Source organism: Chiloscyllium plagiosum, chromosome 28, assembly GCF_004010195.1.
Source record: "Chiloscyllium plagiosum isolate BGI_BamShark_2017 chromosome 28, ASM401019v2, whole genome shotgun sequence".
In the NCBI taxonomy this organism is placed as follows: domain Eukaryota; kingdom Metazoa; phylum Chordata; class Chondrichthyes; order Orectolobiformes; family Hemiscylliidae; genus Chiloscyllium; species Chiloscyllium plagiosum.
This window is the reverse complement of record NC_057737.1, coordinates 14,604,757-14,623,654: the sequence shown is the minus strand read 5'-3', so window position 1 is coordinate 14,623,654 and position 18,898 is coordinate 14,604,757. Positions and strand designations below refer to the sequence as shown.

The 18,898-nt window shown below is 39.4% G+C and overlaps 1 protein-coding gene across 9 annotated transcripts in view; it reads right to left on the bottom strand.

Moving 5' to 3' along the window:
• synrg (synergin, gamma) overlaps positions 1–18,012 on the bottom strand; it is a 120,182-nt gene extending 102,170 nt beyond the window's left edge. For 6 of the 9 annotated variants that reach the window (XM_043718367.1, XM_043718369.1, XM_043718368.1 and 3 more), the window contains exons 1-2: positions 17,921–18,000; positions 7,453–7,493 (exon numbers count right to left, since the gene is read on the bottom strand). In XM_043718367.1, the coding sequence (XP_043574302.1) occupies positions 7,453–7,493; positions 17,921–17,985 (106 nt within the window). In that variant the 5' untranslated portion in view covers positions 17,986–18,000. Of the gene's footprint in view, positions 1–7,452; positions 7,494–17,920 lie in introns of all 9 variants that reach the window. The other 3 variants (XM_043718375.1, XM_043718376.1, XM_043718373.1) reach the window with 2 other exon arrangements.
• Between the last annotated feature and the right edge of the window lie 886 nt (positions 18,013–18,898).

The window sequence follows — 18,898 nt, the reverse complement described above, 5'->3', positions numbered from 1 at the left end:
CGGTCTGTAGTTGCTCAGTTTATGTTTACATCAAGTTTTGAACAAGGGCGTAACAATTCTCCAGTCCTCTGACACCTCCAAAGTCTATGGGAAACTGGAAAACTATAGCCCTGCCGCTGCAATTTCCACATGCACTTCCCTTTGGTATTGTTGGATGCACATCTAGTCTTAACCTTATCAAGTACAGACAATATCTCCTTCTTATCAGGTGATATTACCTGGTGCAGTACCCAGCTTTTGTCCAATGGATTTGTTTTTGTCTAGCATTCATAGAAGTAGATAAATCATTTGTTCTCTGACACAGATGCGTGCAAACACTTAACCCCAGAGGTGGAATAGTTTCTCTAACACGACAGAGGCTGGGTAAAGAACACACCCATTCCACAAAATCAGTTTCCTTCACCTACTAACCTAAATGTCTTGTATTTTTAGAAGTTGTTTAAAGACTGAGTGCATTGAAGACTTTCCATCGATTATAATTTGCATGGGCCTAGAATTTAATTGAGTAGGTGGTATCTGTCAAAATGCAGGTTAGAATGTCAATAAGCATTATTTTTGCAGGTACCTGTTTTTGAAAGTATTTTTATGCCACGTTCACAGTAGCATTCAAAATACAAAATGTATGATTTCATTCAATATTCCTTGCCATTCATCCCTGCTCCTCCCCTCGTGCCTACCAGTACCTCAAATATTGGCATAATGAAAGATAAATGCATCTGTTCTGCTGTGCACTAACAGTCACTGACTGTTAAACAATCCAACGAAAATTTAACAAATAAAGAACAGTTGAATAGTGGACAATAATTAGCTTGTCAATTATATTCCTCACTTTTCCGATTTAAAATGAGTAATAATCACACAATATGTTCACATGTAATTTGAGAAAACAATACCTTTGCATTTTCTGCTAAACACACAAGGGCACATTTTACAAATAAGCACACCACAGAATTTAATTCTGCAATGAGAATATTAAACACCTTTCTTGAGAGAAGTCATGATTGATCTCATCTGAGTTAGGCTGCATCACAAATATGGCACACCAATTTGAGTAAATGATTGAACTTCCACTATTCAAGCTATCCTATCTCCTCAGTCATTAAATTAGAATAGCTGAGAAATGTACCATGTTTGATCCAGTTTGTGCTGAGCTACTGGATTGCCACTGCATCAACAGTAGGTGTATTTCTGAATTAACTGATCTTGGTTGGGGGTGTAGAAAGGATATTAGAACTGGCTTGAAAATCCATGAAGAAACCTATCCAGGACTTCTAAAACCAATCACCATCCAGAAGCACCACAGCAAAATTCTGCAAGGGTTGGATTGAAATGGCACAGATGCCTTAATTAATTAATAGCATACTCTTGTCACCTCATTATTTGTGCACAAGCTTGAAGAATGGCCACACAAATGAGTTAAAAATCACACAACACCAGATTATAGTCCAACAGGTTTAACTGGAAGCACACTAGCTTTCAGAGCACCGTTCCTTCATCAGGCGATTGTTATGAAGGAATGGCACTCCGAATGCTAGTGTGCTTCCAATTAAACCTGTTGGACTATAGCCTGGTGTTGTGAGATTTTTAACTTTGTACACCCCAGTCCAACACCGGCATCTCCAAATCACACAAATGAGGTACTTCAGGATAATTAGACACCACTTCTTCAAAGAGGTAGTATCTTAGAGAAAAGAGAATATGACAGAAAAAGGAGCTGGGGCAAAACAGAATTTAGATCACGTGTCGAAAATAGGTAAAAAGAGATGTGCAACTAGCATAGCTTTGCAGATATTGTATGTTTTGAATAAATCTCAAGCTTTGTCCTTTTTCACCAGAATAAGAATTCAACATGGATACCCTGTGCCCAAGATCCATGGTGCTGACTACATTATACTTCCATAGCATCAATGGTAACAAACACTTGAACTGATAAAAAAAAATCTCCCCGCGTGTCGCTTCAGTGCAATTCACTTTAAATATTACTGCAATGAAATGTTAGCTCAGATGAAGAGAGCACAGATAGGGAACTAGAAGTGCACAATACGAGAAGTGGTTCTGTTGAAAGGTTACTTTTTGATTTTTTCTGTGCTAAAAGGAAACAATTAAAATTTCATGAATCCTATGGAAATTTGGCAGAAAGAAGGATGGAGGGTATGGACTACAACGTACACAAAATGTCTTGAAACTCATTCCCTATCCTGAGCTATCTAGTCTCACTGGGTATTCTAGTTAGCTCGAGTATCTTTGGTTGGGTGGTTTCTCAGCATTTGTGCTGCCAATTGTGTTTCAACAGCTCCAGGCAGAAAGTGCAAGCATACAGATAATTGTCTTAGTGATGATGCTGCAGCCTATTTGTGGGGCAATCATTACTTGACCTCAGAATGGAGCTATTCCCCACACAGAGTAAGAACCTTGAGTGAGAGAGAAAGGATGGAAAACATTTTGTTTAAAATGCAACTGACTGAATTAGAATACAACTACACAATGTAGATGTCAGGGTAAAGGATCTGGTTAATAATTAATTACTGAAACAATTCTTTTAAAAAGTAATTTTTGGTAGTCACTACAATACAGGAATGAAAGTAAAACAATTATTATTTCCAAGAAAATAATGGAGCTGCCTCAGACTTAAATTGAATACCCAGATATATTTATTTGTCAATTCAGTTTCTTAAAATTTCCTTTATAGTGTTGAAACAATTTCCTTTATAGAGCAAATCACCATTTGTCTGAATTACAGGCAACACTACACTGTTTGAGGCATTAGATCAGGAAGCATTTGCAGGAACATTAATATTAAACATAAATATTTATGGGCAGTATAAACCTGGAAATGGTTAAAACATGTTTATGTCAGTCTTTGTTATTTGGAATTGCAAATTTCATTCAGGAGTTGCAATGGGCATGATTTCCATAAATTGTAAAATAATTGAAGAGCAAATAATGAACTAGACAGTCCTGTATCATGGCGCTTTCGAATAAAAGCCACAATGACTATTCTGTTAAAACAGGAATACTAAACATTGGTGTGATAAAAATAGAATTTTTTGTGATTTTGAACAGAATAAATTCGTAGAAAAACAGCATCAGCTAGTCAGGTGTCACAGACCACAGAGTGGAAATTTTCTTTCTTTTGTGACTTTTGTATATTAAAATGTGTATACAGCCAATGTTTGCAATGCCCTGCATGTAGTCAGCCCTTGCCAACTTAAAAATCACAACACCACGTTATAGCCCAACAGGTTTAATTGGAAGCACTAGTTTTCAGAGCACTGCTCCTTCATCAGGTGGTTGTGGAGTACACAATTGTAAGACACAGAATTTATAGCAAAAGATTACAGTGTGATATAATTGAAATTATACTTTGAAAAATATCTTGATTGTTTGTTAAGTCTCTCATCTGTTAGAATGACCATGTTAGTATCACTTCTTTCATATGTAAATCAAAACTTTTTTTTTTAAAGGTTACATTCTCAGGTTAACTTTAACAATCGGTGTCTGCCCAGATAATGTGTTGAAGGTGTTAGCCCCCTGTGTGCTGCTGTCTGTGCCATAATGTTTAGACTGATCTAATTTAAAAAATGAGTTAGAGATATGGACTTAAGTAAGGCGTTCAACAAGGTTCCCCATAGGAGACTGGTTAGCAAGGTTAGATCTCATGGAATACAGGGAGAACTAGCCATTTGGATACAGAACTGACTCAAATGTAGAAGACAGAGGGTGGTGGTGTCGGGTTGTTTTTCAGACTGGAGGCCTGTGTCCAGTGGAGTGCCACAAGGATCAGTGCTGGGTCCTCTACTTTTTGTCATTTACATAAATGATTTGGATGCGAGTTTAAGAGGTACAGTAGTACGTTTGCAGATGACACCAAAGTTGGAGGTGTAGTGGACAGCGAAGAGGGTTACCTCAGATTACAACAAGATCTGGACCAATGGGCTGAGGAGTGACAGATGGAGTTTAATTCAGATAAATGCATGGTGCTGCATTTTGGGAAAGCAACTCTTAGCAGGACTTATACACTTAATGGTAAGGTCCTAGGGAGTGTTGCTGAACAAAGAGATCTTGGAGTTCAGGTTCATAGGTCCTTGAAAGTGGAGTCGTAGGTAGATAGGATAGTGAAGAAGGCATTTGGTATGCTTTCCTTTATTGCTCAGAGTATTGAGTACAGGAGTTGGGAGGTCATGTTGCGGCTGTACAGGACACTGGTTAGGCCACTGTTGGAATATTGCGTGCAATTCTGGTCCCCTTCCTATCAGAAAGAGGTTATGAAACTTGAAAGGGTTCAGAAAAGATTTACAAGGATGTTGCCAGGGTTGGAGGATCTGAACTACAGGGAGAGGCTGAACAGGCTGGGGCTGTTTTCCCTGGAGCGTCGGAGGCTGAGGGGTGACCTTATAGAGGTTTACAAAATTATGAGGGGCATGGATAGGATAAATAGGCAAAGTCTTTTCCCTGGGGTCGGGGAATCCAGAACTAGAGGGCATAGGTTTAGGGTGAGAGGGGAAAGATATAAACGAGACCTAAGGGGCAACTTATTCACGCAGAGGGTGGTAGGTGTATGGAATGAAATGTCAGAGGATGTGGTGGAGGCTGGTACAATTGCAACATTTAAGAGGCATTTGGATGGGATATGAATAGGAAGGGTTTGGAGGGATATGGGCCAGGTGCTGGCAGGTGGGACTAGATTGGGTTGGGATATCATCAGCATAGACAGGTTAGACCGAAGGGTCTGTTTCCATGCTGTACATCTCTATGACTATGACTCTATTACATCCAGTCTAAACATCATGGTACAGACAACAGCACACAGGGGGCTAACACCTTAAACATATTATCTGGGCTGACACCAATTGTTAAAGTTAACCTGAGAATGTAACTTTTAAAAAACATTTTGTGATTTACATATGAAAGAAGAGAAACTAACATGGTCATTCCAACAGATGAGAGACTTAACAAACAATCAAGGTAGTTTTCAATGTATAATTTCAGTTACATCACACTGTAAACTTTTGCTATAAATTCTGTGTCTTACAATGGTGTACTCCACAACCACCTGATGAAGGAGCAGTGCTCTGAAAACTAGTGCTTCCAATTAAACCTGTTGGACTATAACCTAATGTTGTGTGATTTTTAACTTTGTACACCCCAGTCCAACACCGGCATCTCCAAATCTTGCCAACTTGTTTAGTATAAATGTTCGACTCAAAAGCAATTTTCCTGCTTGCCCAAATGCAGTCTGCTATCTCCATATAAGGGATCTTCAGCATGCCTTGCTTTATGAATTCAATTCACTGACAATTTTATTTAGGTTGGATAGGAGGTTGGCAAAAGGATTAAAAACAGATTAATGGTTAATTGTTTATAGGCCATTAGTTAAATAATGATGTCAATCAGATATCTGAAAATGGATTGAGGTGGATCTCAGAATTTGCTTACGACACAAAAGTAGTGTGAGATGACTGACTGAACTTCAGAAGGATAACTATTGGTTGAGAACACAAATGTAAGATGATACACTTTGAGAAGAGTAAATGGGATGAGAGAAAAAGCAGTGAAAACAATTAAATTTTACAAGGATTAGAAAGTAGGATGGCTTAGATTTGGAGATATTTTTCTACAAATAATAACCTGTTCAGACATATTATAAAATGAGATTCACCTGCAACAATAATTATACAGAACCATAATTTAACAAATAGCAAAAAGCAAACATTCAAAACTTGCATTCTTAGAGCAGCAAAGCAAAAAAAAATTCTAAAGCACTTCACAAATCTATGTTAAAATAAAAACTGACAAAGTTAAAGGAGGAGATATTAGATGGGAGCCAAAACTTTGGTCAAGTAAGTATTTTTAAGCAAGGTCTTAAAATGACTTTCTACAAATTATCAGTTAGGCTGTAATTACAATACAGTATCTAGAATCAGTCACTAACTTCAAAATGTTTTTTTAAGGCTATGAGGAGAATAGGAAACTAACTGAATAGACACCAGGAAAGAGCAAGGAACAGAGGTGTTTAAAGCAATATCAAGCTTTATCGTGTGTATTGAGAAAACTTTTTTTCACTGTTTAGTAAACAGTTAAGTGGAAAGCAAAACTTTAAGTACACCAAGCAAAACATTAGAAAAAAGTGATTTTACAACAGCAATGCCCTACAAGCAGCACCGAGGAAAGCAAAAACAAAATAGTTTTTGAAAGTGATCCAAATAATTGAAAAATAGCAATATAAAGACATTAGAAAAATGCAGGAATGGGATTTTAGAAAGTTCCATGATCCTGCACAGACATGATGAAATAAATGGTTTCCTTCTGTGGCATACTAAAAACCTGTCCAATATGGAGAATTATGAACAAATATCGCCATTCCAATCTCATTAACACATCATCTGCTGCAGCTTCAACCTGACCTGATCTGATTTGATAGAAGTCATCTTCATTAGGATAGTTTCAATATAAAAAGAATCCTTATAATTACAGGATTTTTTTCTTCAGTCTATTAAGATTTTATATGCTTCATCTTCCATATAAAGCATAAATAACTGATTTCATGAGCTTGTTGAGAAGAGTTCAAAGAATTATGGACACAGCCAACCCAGTCAGCGTGAATTTCAGATTTAATTAGTCTGCTGTTTTGCATCCTGGTTACCTTCACTCTCTGGCATATTATGTACTGATGGATAAATTGGAACAAGCATTTTTAGATAATTATACACTGTGGTCTAGTGCTGTGGGTTTCACTCAGGTCATGAGGTAAGTATGTATTTAATAAAAAGTGATTTGCTACAATTCAAAGTTAAATCATTAGACAGAGTTACGCTAACCCAAGAGCAATTGTGAATACAATTGTAGGTATCAGCTTATGGAGGATTCAATCTGTGTATGGAGACTGTGGCCAGCTGTGAACTTGGGAGAAGTCCCAAAGTGCATCAGGCTTTCTGAATGTCCACAGCGAACTTAATATCCCAGTGTCTGTAAGTTTCAGGTTGGAGGGGATGACCTTTTAGAGGGAGAGAAGGGGGGAGTGAAGAAAGAGAAACAAGAATGACATCAAAAGGAGGTCTGACGTTTTAACTATTTTTAAAAGTGAGAGGAGAAGGATTAAGATGGCTTCATTCACTCATTACAGAAAGTACAATCAACAGCAGATGTACATATACTTTTAAATCTACTGGATAAATGACAGTTCAGATATAGAGAGGCACAGGTGTCATCGTCATTAGAACATTTACAAGCACTTAATTTTTTTTTAACATTTCATATTTTGTACGCTAAATTCAATACAGCTCATTTGAAACTTACAATGATATGTTCCAAAGAAACTCATGCAAAATTAGGCCTTGGCAACACATGATTAAAGATTATTGTTATTACATCGCATGTAATGAATCACAAATGGTGCAAGAACACAAATGAATCAAGATATGCATGGTAGAACTGCAATATTGCCATACATACCTTGGGGAGGAACTAATCCCCCTGATACTGGGAACATGAAGCTGTAACCAAAGTAGAAAAAAATAAAATTAGCAAAACAGATTTTCACTGGCAAGAGCTTAAACTGATGTCCCTGCAACCTATATTCCAATGAGAGAAAAGTCTTTATTACCAGGATTGAAATAGTGTCCTTATATAGTTTTAAAATGATACTAGGTGTTTGAGAGAGAATAATAATAAAAGATATGGGCAGGAGGGACATTCAGAGGAAGGACAGAAATGGCAAAATAGATACGATGGCCAGACTGGGCTGTTGCTATGTTGCAACATGCAACAATTCTACACAAAGTTACCAACTCTGTGGAAAGGGCTATGAAGGTTCCTCGTTTGGGATGGTGATTGTTGTATTCCTTTTTTGAAAATGGAGTCTGGAACCTCGCCTACTTATCTTTCAGTGCCCATAGAAATTTCTAATTTCATCCCCTCCTGTATTATGTTGATACCAACGAATAAATGACAGAGAAAATCAGAAAAGTACGAATCATTTTCTTAACAAGTTACTTGTTATATTGATGTTCCAGATGCCAGAATTTGATATCATGAAAAACTCAATCCTTTTGCTCCTTTTTAGGTAGCAGTAAGGATAATGCCCACCATAAAAGGTCACACCTTCCATGTATGGTGCTCCGTAGTAGTCTATTTTATAAAGTAATGTACTTAAATGTCTTGAACATCTGTGCAGCACTGGGATCTGTACTAAAGCCTTACTTTGAAACCACTGAAGCTTTGTCTTACGCTTTAATGTTTTACGGTCAAGGAAAACTTTCTAGGGTATCACCACATTATAAATCCTGATCTCAACCAGATCATTAGAAAAGTTTCACTAATACCTCAAGGCAAGACCACAGGACAAAGGACCTGCACATTTTTCACTACTAACTGTAACATGTATGAATTAATCATAGCATAACACTGTGAACTGCGAGCCAGCCATCTCTTACTTAGCAATTTATTATTTGTGAGGCTATGGAGGAGAGAAAGATACTTCAGTGATACATTTATTCATGTTCATATCCATATTCACATCTGGATACACGGAGCAAATGCTCCCACCATCCCAAGAGTTTGCCATATCTTCAGAAGGATTTAATTACTTCAGGACTGAAGGATTTAATGTCTCATAAATAACAACATTTATTACTTTGTACGACCCAAACACACATTTCCGACAGAAGATTCTTAATACTACTGCATTAGGACAGCATGTTTGGAACAAGAAAACTATCGAGTTCACTCATATCAGTAATGGATAGTTTCAAGGACCAAACCTGCAGAATGATAGCATTGGCTCTGGGAAGACAATATTACTGGCAAACACAATGAAGCAGGTTTTTCCACGTACATCTATAAGCTATTCTGCAGTAGAATACATTGTGACTCATACTTGAGAATCCATCAGGACATCCTAGACTTACATTTTTAAGGATAATCAACCATTGAATTTAATACCGAAAGAGGTACGTAAGCTACAAAAATGCAGCAACAAGGTTACTCATGTAATGTGACTCATAACAGCTTGAAAGAGGGTAAGTGCACTAGTGCGGGCTCAGTAGGAGCATTTTCAATTCTAAATCAAAAAGCGTTGGGTTCAAGCCCTACTCCAATGATTTAATATCCTCATTTTGACTTACACACTGTACCAACTAGAGTGTTGCATTGTCAGAGGTGTTATCTTTCAGATAAAATATGAAATGGTCCTTCTGCCTTCACAGATCAATAAGCAAAAAAATCCCATGCCACCATTGAAGGAAATATGATAAATTATCTCCATTTTCAATGCCATAACTATCCCTGGGCTAACATCATTATTTAGTATTTTAGTCACAAGGTAAAATTACCTTGTTGTCGTGAGCAAGAGACCTTGCTGTCTACAGTGTTTCGAAGTAATGCATTGGCTATGAACCATTTTAAATTTGTGAAAGACTTACTTCTAAAACCAATGGCTGATTATTCCCATGTTTCTTACTTTTAAGTCACAGAGATCTGTTACATAAACCCATCCCAACCCCACTAATCACTATATTTGACACCAATATTAATCAAATGCATTGAAAACATGGTGACAAAAATTTAGCAGCAGATTCCTCCTTGAACACTTTATTCTTTCCATTCAATAGTTTCCTCTAAACCTCACTTCTGGTGGTTCTAGTATTAAATATTTTCATAAAGTGCACCAAAAAGTGCTCAATTTCAGTTAGATACTAGTCTCCAACCAACACCATTTAGACTAACCTGTCTAGATACATCACCATTTGTAATAATAACCTGAGATAAAGAAGCAGGACTAACACAAGCACAAACCTCATTGCCCCATGCACTAAAAAAAGTAGTGAATTCCCACATTCAACCATGAACCAGAAAGCAGTCCTAACTGGAAAAGAGAGAGATCAGCATCTAAAAGACCGGAGGGAAAAATTACAAGATCACTATGCAGCTAGGCCATACAACACTGTCTTAATGATGGTACTGTCTTTTCAAGGGACACATTTTGGGGCCGCACAGTGGCTCAGTGGTTAGCACTATGGCCTCACAGCACCAGGGACACGGGTTTGATTCTGGCCTCAGGCCACTGTCTGTGGAGTTTGCACGCTTTCCCCATGTGTGTGTAGGCTTCCTCTGGGTGCTCTGGTTTCCTCCCATAATCCAAGATGTGGAAGTTAGGTGAATTGGCCATGCTAAATTGCCCATAGTGTTCAGGGATGTGTAGGTTAGAGGTAAATGTAGAGAAATGGGGAATGGGTTTGGGTGGGATACTCTTCGGAGGGCCTGTTTCCATGGTGTAGGGATTCTATGAAATGCATTGGGACATGTGTGAGGTCAACACCACAGACATAAATGCTCAGTGACTATCTCTTTCTTTGGTTCACCAGAAATACTCAGAACAGCTGACATTCTATCAACTATCAAATCCAGAAGTCAAGATATAATTTAGCTATCATCCTAGACTCATAGAAAACATGAAATATTACTTCCATCATTGAATACAAAAATAAAATTACAACTGTAGGGTATCTCTTGGCTTAAAGAGTGCTTCTCAAGCATTGAAAAATTGCAGTGGATGGTTCCACAAATTGTCAAAGCTTTAAATTGAGAGAATTGTTACAAAAAAAAACTCACTCATAAATATTGCTGATGCTGGTATTCTAAAATAAATACTGAAAATGCTGGAAAAACTCAACAGGTAGGTGGCATCTGTGGGGAAAGTAATAAAATGAACATCTTATTTATGAAGGGTCACCCCGACTTGAAATATTAACTCAGTTTCTCTCCACAGATGCTGCCTGATGTGAGTTTATCCAGCAATTTTTGATTTTATATACAATATCTGTCTTGAATGTATTTTTTCTTACCAACTGAGCAGTTTTATTGAGTAATTTCAATATTCACCCCATTACTATATCCATCCAAGCAGCTCCTATGGTCATTTTGTCACATTGCCACCTTGTATCATGTTAACAATTTTAAAAAGTATTTGTTTTGGGGCAGGTAACATTGGTGAGACACTAATCAGCTGTGTTAAAATCATGAATTCAAGTTGCTCCTTAAGCACCATAACACTAAGTTTTAGAGCCTCGTTTATTTTGTTGCCCATTAAGTACTAACACCAAAGACCAAAATTAGGCAAAAAGAATTGGAATAGAAATGGGCTCAATTCTCAATGATAGTAAAGGCAGTTCAAAACATACCAAAAATGAAATAGTACTCAAATCAGAAATTAAGGTTATATGTATAAAATAAAACAAATAGCAATTGCTTTTGGTTACATTTTATTTAAGACATTAGCACGGCTCTGCATTAAATTTGAACAAATGATTAAACATCATAAATATCGTTGGTTTACCAGATGAGAGAGATAAGATTGGATATGGGCTAAGAGATTACTTGAGACAGATGGAACGCAGTGGGCTAGAGTTTAAGAATGCATTGCTACACTTAGGATAATAACCACAAATGCTTTACAGGTCTTTGCTTATTCTTATTTACATCATAATTAAGTAGTAATCCTTATTCACAAACATTCCACCTTCCTTACACAGACCAAGTCAGATATACATAATTTACAATTGGAAACCCATTCAAATTGCAGCTGTTTTACAATGCAGCATATATCCCTCCATATTTCTTTACAAATATCAAAAGATGAATAATAACAAAACCTAGACTGCTCTAAAAGTCTGGGCAATTTTCCTTGCTCGGCTCTAATTTTAAAGGATTGTCGATATGAGATATTTTTAACATGGATCATAGCATTTCAACAATATTGTCAGTTCTGCCCTACATCAATGCATTGCTTTGTTCATTGTCTGAAAAGATCAACACCATAAAGAGGACTTCCAGTATTGTTTAAACTGGGGCATTGTGTAAATTAGGAAGAGGAATGATGTCCTGACTATTATGCAAGTTCCAGTCTCAGCACTTTTGTTTAGGAAATCTCACCAGTAGGAAGGAGAAATGTATTTCAAATATGAACAGTTGTCCAATAAAACAAATACTGCTTTCATGTTTTCTAACAAACTGATTGAACAAGCTGAAATATAAATATTACTATTTTAAACACAAAATGCCATATATACACCTTCATTTAATAGGCCAGTGTTCAATATAGCTTGTGGAACAATACAAGAAGGACAACTGTAATATCATGTACAGATCAGTAATCTATAAATTAAGATCATGATGCTTTGAGGGATGCACTGAAAGACTTGGGATTATACAATCATAGAGTCACAAAGATTTACAGAACAGAAACAAACCTTTCAGACTATCTTGTCCACACCAACCAGATATCCTAAAGTGATCTAGTCCTAGCTGTCGGCATTTGGCCCATATCCCTCGAAACCCTTCCTATTCACACACCGAGTCAGATGACTTTTCAATGTTGTAATCGTACCCTCCTCCAACACCTCCTCTTTCCATCCACAGACTACCCTCTGCGTGCAAGAGATGTTCCTCAGGTCCCTTTTAAATATTTCTCCTCTCACCTTGAACCCATGCCCTCAGATTTTGGACCCCCCCCCACAACCCAGGGAAAAAGGTCTTGGCTATTCGCCCTATCCATGCTCATGTTTTTATAAATCTCTGTAAAATCACCCCTGATGCTCCAGAGAAAAAAAGCCCCAGTCTATTCAGCCTCTTTCCATAGCTCAAACCCCTCAATCCTGGCAACATCCTTGTAAATATTTTCTGAACCTTTGCAAATTTAACATCTTTCCTACAGTAGGGAGACCGTAATTAAACATAGTATTCTAAAAGTGGCCTCACCAACATACAGCCACAATATGACATCCGAACACCTATACTCAATGCACTGACCAATGAAGGCAAGCATGCCAAATGCCATCTTCACCATCCTGTCTACCTACAACTCCACTTTCAAGGAACTATGCACCTCCACTTATTGTTTGGCAACACTCCTCAGTCCCAGGAGCATCTCTGGTCCATATTCTCCAAACAACCCACCTCCCAGTTGCCAGCCATTTCAACCCCACCCCTCTAATTCCCCCAATGAAATGCCCTTCCTGGACATCCTCCACCACCAACATTAGGCCACGTGCAAACTGGAGGACGAACACCTCCTCTTCCACCTCGGGAGCTTGCACTGTGGGTGGCACGGTGGCACAGTGGTTAGCACTGCTGCCTCACAGCGCCGGAGACCCGGGTTCAATTCCCGCCTCAGGTGACTGACTGTGTGGAGTTTGCACGTTCTTCCAGTGTCTGCGTGGGTTTCCTCCGGGTGCTCCGGTTTCCTCCCACAGTCCAAAGATATGCAGGTCAGGTGAATTGGCCATAGTGTTAGGTAAGGGGTAACTGTAGGGGATTGGGTGGGTTGCACTTCGGCGGGTCGGTGTGGACATGTTGGGCCGAAGGGCCTGTTTCCACACTGTAATGTAATGTAATCTAATCTAATCTAACCTTATGTTCTCAACATAGAATAGAACAGCTCCAAATCTTCCCACCCCTAGGGGCTAGGCGACATCATCAGTGCTTGGGAGCCTCCTGCGAAGCGCTTCTTTGATGTTTCCTCCGGTGTTTATAGTGGTCTGTCCCTGCCGCTTCCGGTTGTCAGTTTCAGCTATCCGCTGTCGTGGTTGGTATATTGGGTCCAGGTCGATATGTCTGTTGATGGAGTTTGTGGATGAATGCCATGCCTCTAGGAATTCCCTGGCTGTTCTCTGTCTGGCTTGCCCTATGATAGTAGTGTTGTCCCAGTCGAAGACAAAATACCATGCAAGGACTGCACAAAACACTATATAGGACAAACAGGAAGACAGCTAACAATCCGCATACATGAACATCAACTAGCCACGAAACGACACGACCAGCTATCCTTAGTAGCCACACACGCAGACAACAAGCAACATGAATTCGACTGGGACAACACTACTATCATAGGGCAAGCCAAACAGAGAACAGCCAGGGAATTCCTAGAGGCATAGCATTCATCCACAAACTCCATCAACAAACACATCGACCTGGACCCAATATACCAACCACTACAGCGGACAGCTGAAACTGACAACCGAAACTATAAACACCGGAGGAAACATCAAAGAAGCGCTTCGCAGGAGGCTCCCAAGCACTGATGATGTCACCTAGCCAGGGGACGAAACGTTTGCAACAAAAACTTCCAGCTCGGCGAACAGAACCACAACAACGAGCACCCGAGCTACAAATCTTCGCACAAACTTTATCAAAACTCTCCAGAGAATTACCATTAACTGTACAAGTCCTGCCTTGGTAAAAACAATGACTGCAGATGCTGGAAACCAGATTCTGGATTAGTGGTGCTGGAAGAGCACAGCAGTTCAGGGCAGCATCCAAGGAGCTTCAAAATCGACATTTCAGGCAAAAGCCCTTCATCGGTTTGCTTTACCAAAAGGAAACACGTCACATTTATTTAAATTAAATTCCATCTGCCACATATTAGCCCATTCGTCCATCTGATCAAGGTCCCATTATACTCCGAGGTAGCCACCTTCTTCACTGTCCACCATCACCAACAATTTTGGTCCCATCTGCAAACTTCCTAACCATATCTCCTATATTCACATCCAAACCATTTATATAAATGACGAAAAGCAGTGGACCTAGCACCAATCGTTGAAGCACACTACTGGTCACAGGTCACTAGGCAGAAAAGCAATCCTCTACAACCATCATCTGTCTTCTACCTTTAAGCCTAACCTTGCTAACCAGTCTACCTTGCTGAACTTTGTTAAACACCTTGCTGAAGTCCATATAGAGAACATCTACCACTGTCTTCAGTCTTTATTTGTCACTTCTTCAAAAAAACTCAATCAAGTTAGAAGCCACGATTTAATACACAAAGCCATGTTGACTAGCCCTAAACAGTCCTTGCCTTTCCAAATGCATGTAAAGTCTTTCCCTCAGAATTTCTTCCAACAACTTACCCATAGATGTCAGGCTCACCAGTCTATAGTTCCCTGGCTTTTCCTTGACACCTTTCTTAAATAATAACACCACATTAGCCACCCTGCAGTCTTCTGGGACCTCACCCGTGGCTGTCGATGATATAAATATTTCAGCAAGGTGGCCCAGCAATCGCTTCCCTAGCTTTCCATAGTTATAGGAAATACCTACCAGGTCCCGGGGATTTATCAACCTTTACTCGGTTCAAGATGTCCAGCACCTCCTCTTTTGTAATATGGACACTTTTCATGATATCACTATTGATTTCTCCAAGTTCCCTGATTTCCATGTCCTTCTCCACAGTAAATAGTGAAGTGACATATTCATTTCGTATCTCACTCATATCCTGTGGTTCCACACAGATGGCCTTATTGATCTTTAAAGGGTCACCTTTCTTTCCCTAGTTACTTTTTTCCCTTATGAATTTGCTGAATCTTTGGATTCTCCTCAACCCGATTTACCAAATCTATCTCATGTCTCCCATTTGCCCTCCTGATTTCCCACTTAAATATACTCCTACTGCCTTAATACTTCTGAAGAGATTCACTCAATCCTAGATATTTATACGTCCTCCTTTTCCTTGAACAGAGCCTCAATTTTCCTAGTCATCCAACATCCACAACACCTGGCAGTCTTGCCCGTCGCTCTAACAGGAACACTCTGAACTCTCATTATCTCATTTTTTAAAGCCTCCCACTTCCCAACTGTCCCTTTACCTAAACACAGGCTCCCCCAGTCAACTTTTGCAAGTGCCTGCCTAATATTGTCAAAAAATTGGCCTTACTCCAATTTAAAACTTTAACTTTTAGATCAGGTTTATCCTTTTACATTACTATTTGAAAACTAATAGAATTGTGATCAATGAGTCCAAAGTACTCCCCCATGACACCTCAGTCACTTGCCCTGCCTTATTTCCCAAGAGGAGGTCAGGTCTTGCTCCTTCTGTAGTAGGTACATCAAAATAATTAAATAATAAAATGTTCTTGCAGCACTTAAATTCTTCTCCATCCAAACCCTTAACACTATGGCAGTCCCAGTCTATGTTTGCAAAGTTAAAATCCCCTACCATTACAATCCTACTTTATAGATATGAGATTTCCTTACATGTTTGCTTCTCGATTTCCCACTGACTATTAGGGGCCTATAGGACAACACCAAATAAATAATCATCCCTTTCTTATTTCTCAGTTCCACCTATAAAACTTCACTGGATGTTCTCCCAGGAATATCCTTCCCAAGCACAAATGTAATGTTCTCCTTAACCAAAAACACTATTCCCCCTGTTCTCTTGCCACCCCCTTTCTATCATTCCTATAGCATCTATAACCAGAAAATTAAGCTGCCAGTCCTGTCCCTTAAATAATAGTCACATTTAACAAGAATTCTTAAAATATTAAATATATTGAGTAAGTGACAGAATGTTTAGCAAGTCTTTCAATCAAATATTCGTCAAATTTCATTGTGTTGTGAAGTTAAGCTAGCAAAATTCATCCACTTGATTCACAAGTATAACAAAGTACATATGGAATCATCATACATCTGTAGGGGGGGGGAAGGCAAGAACAAAATCAAGTATTCAATCATGATAAGATTATTAGGTCAATTTTGGAATCTACTGCAGTTACTCAGCAGTCCTTTTTTTTCTGGAACTAGTGGTAAGTGGGTAATTATTCAAAGCCATAATTACTGTGCTAAACAGTTTGGCACCATTGTATCAATCCAAAATGGTCAGCAATATAAAACAGCCTTCAATGTATCTCAACTTACAAATTCTTGTCCTGTTAATTTTTTTTTAATATTTACTGACACAACAAAATGGAATACATGGCAGAGACCAAAAAGCCAGCAAAATTAACTTTTTTCAATTCCAGGTGTATCCAAAATTAAAAATAAGATACACCTAGGTGGACTCAGTGGTTAGCACTGCTGCCTCACAGCTCCAGGGACCCAGGTTCGATCCCTGCCTTGGGTAACTGACTGTGTGGAGTTTGCACATTCTCCCAGTGTCTGCATGGGTTTCCTCCCACAATCCAAAGATGTGCAGGTTAGGTGAATTGGTCATGCTAAATTGCCCATAGTCAGGGGTGAATACGTGGAATGGGTCTGGGTGGGCTATTCTTCAGAGGGTCGGTTTGGACTTGTTGGGCTGAAGGGCCTGTTTCCATACTGTAGGGAATCTAATCTTAAAAAAATCTGCTGAGAACAAGTAGCGTAGCTTTTTCTCTACTCACTCTCTGGGGAGTGAAACAACATCAAAGCTGGATTACCCCCGAGTCTTTTTTACTGGCAAGCTGCAAACATCACTGCAGCTACATTAAGGGAGTTTATTAATTCTTTTATTGCCCAACGACACGACAAAATTACAATTCACATTTTTTCTAAAGATCGAATTCGATCAAGAAACGTCCACCTAAATTCGTTGCGCCGGATGAAAAGTGATAGGGTGAGATGAAAGATAGATGAAGCACAATCTCCTTCTGGAACATCAATTATTCAGTGTGCAGCTTCCCGTTCAATTCAGATAGCAGAACTCCACAGCTTCAAAATAAGGGGAAAGGGTGTACTTCCATTCAGCCACAATCCACCCAATTTTTTTTTTAAAATAAAAGAAACCTCTCAACACAACAACATTAAAGTGGATGGGAAGGGATGAGAGAGAGAGAGAAGAAAGTTTGAAATGTAAGAAAAAACAATTCTTGCGGAGATCGGATTTTACTCGTTTACAAAAGGGAACAGTCGACTCGAAGGAAAAAGGAAATTTAAAAGATCAGGCAAACAAAGGTAAGAGTCTCCCGGCGGTATCTAGGCCATCAGAGGGTAAATATCAAAGAGAGAGAGTGTCTTGGTCACTGACCCAGACTAACCCCATTTCCCCAGCATCATCTTAAAGACAGAGAGGCGGCCGCCCACACAACGGTAAACCATCACCCGATCTAATTTATCACTCACAATCTTACACCAATACAGAAAAGTGAAAACTCCATGTTTCGGCGCTTACCCGCTGCCATTGCCGCCGCCGCTGCTGCTACTGCCACCACCGCCACCGCCTGGACGCAGCGCCATCTTGATCCGGCTCCTTGTCAACCAGCAACTACTTCCGGGTCTCCTCCCCCAAAGGTCAACGCCCAGTCACCTGTCACCAGATGTATCAACTTGACTGAGTCAGTCTCATTGCAACATGTCCCAAGCACTTCCAACATATCCGTATGCATTATGTCTCATGTTGAAACGTTGATCCTGTTTCTTCCCTCTACAAATGCTGCCAGATCTACTGAGTGTCTCCAGCAACTTATGCTTAAGATTTCGCAGTTCTTTGTTATTATTTCTTATTCGTGAAGGGGAGGGGGCGGGGAAGCTCCCTTCTTCCTTTCCTCCCCTTCTGCTTCACTATTTTCTCATAATCAGCCTGAATAATGCACGTTTAAATTCTGGAACATTCTAATCAAAGAGACTGCCACTATGCTTACTGAAGCAAAATATAATTTTTTCAATTGGTGCCCTAACATGGTCTAGACTGGACAGGCAAATTAAACATATGATGAAAATGCCAGAGAATTAAAATTGTGGAAGTCTTGATAGAGTGGTATATTTGTTAAGAATCTGGTCCAGGGCTTGGAAGGATAGACAGAGGCTACAGCATTGATAAACTTGCAAGATGCAGTTGTAGACAGGTCATTTGAAAAGCATGACCCATGTGGTGTACATTGAGAGAAAGTGAGGGCTGCAGATGCTGGAGATCAGAGCTGAAAATGTGTTGCTGGAAAAGCGCAGCAGGTCAGGCAGCAACCAAGGAACAGGAGAATCGACGTTTCGGGCATAAGCCCTTCTTCAGGAATGAGGAAAGTGTGTCCAGCAGGCTAAGGTAAAAGGTAGGGAGGAGGGACTAGGGGGAGGGGATTTCGAAATGCGATAGGTGGAGGGAGGTCGAGGTGAGGGTGATAGGCCGGAGTGGGGTGGGGGCGGAGAGGTCAGGAAG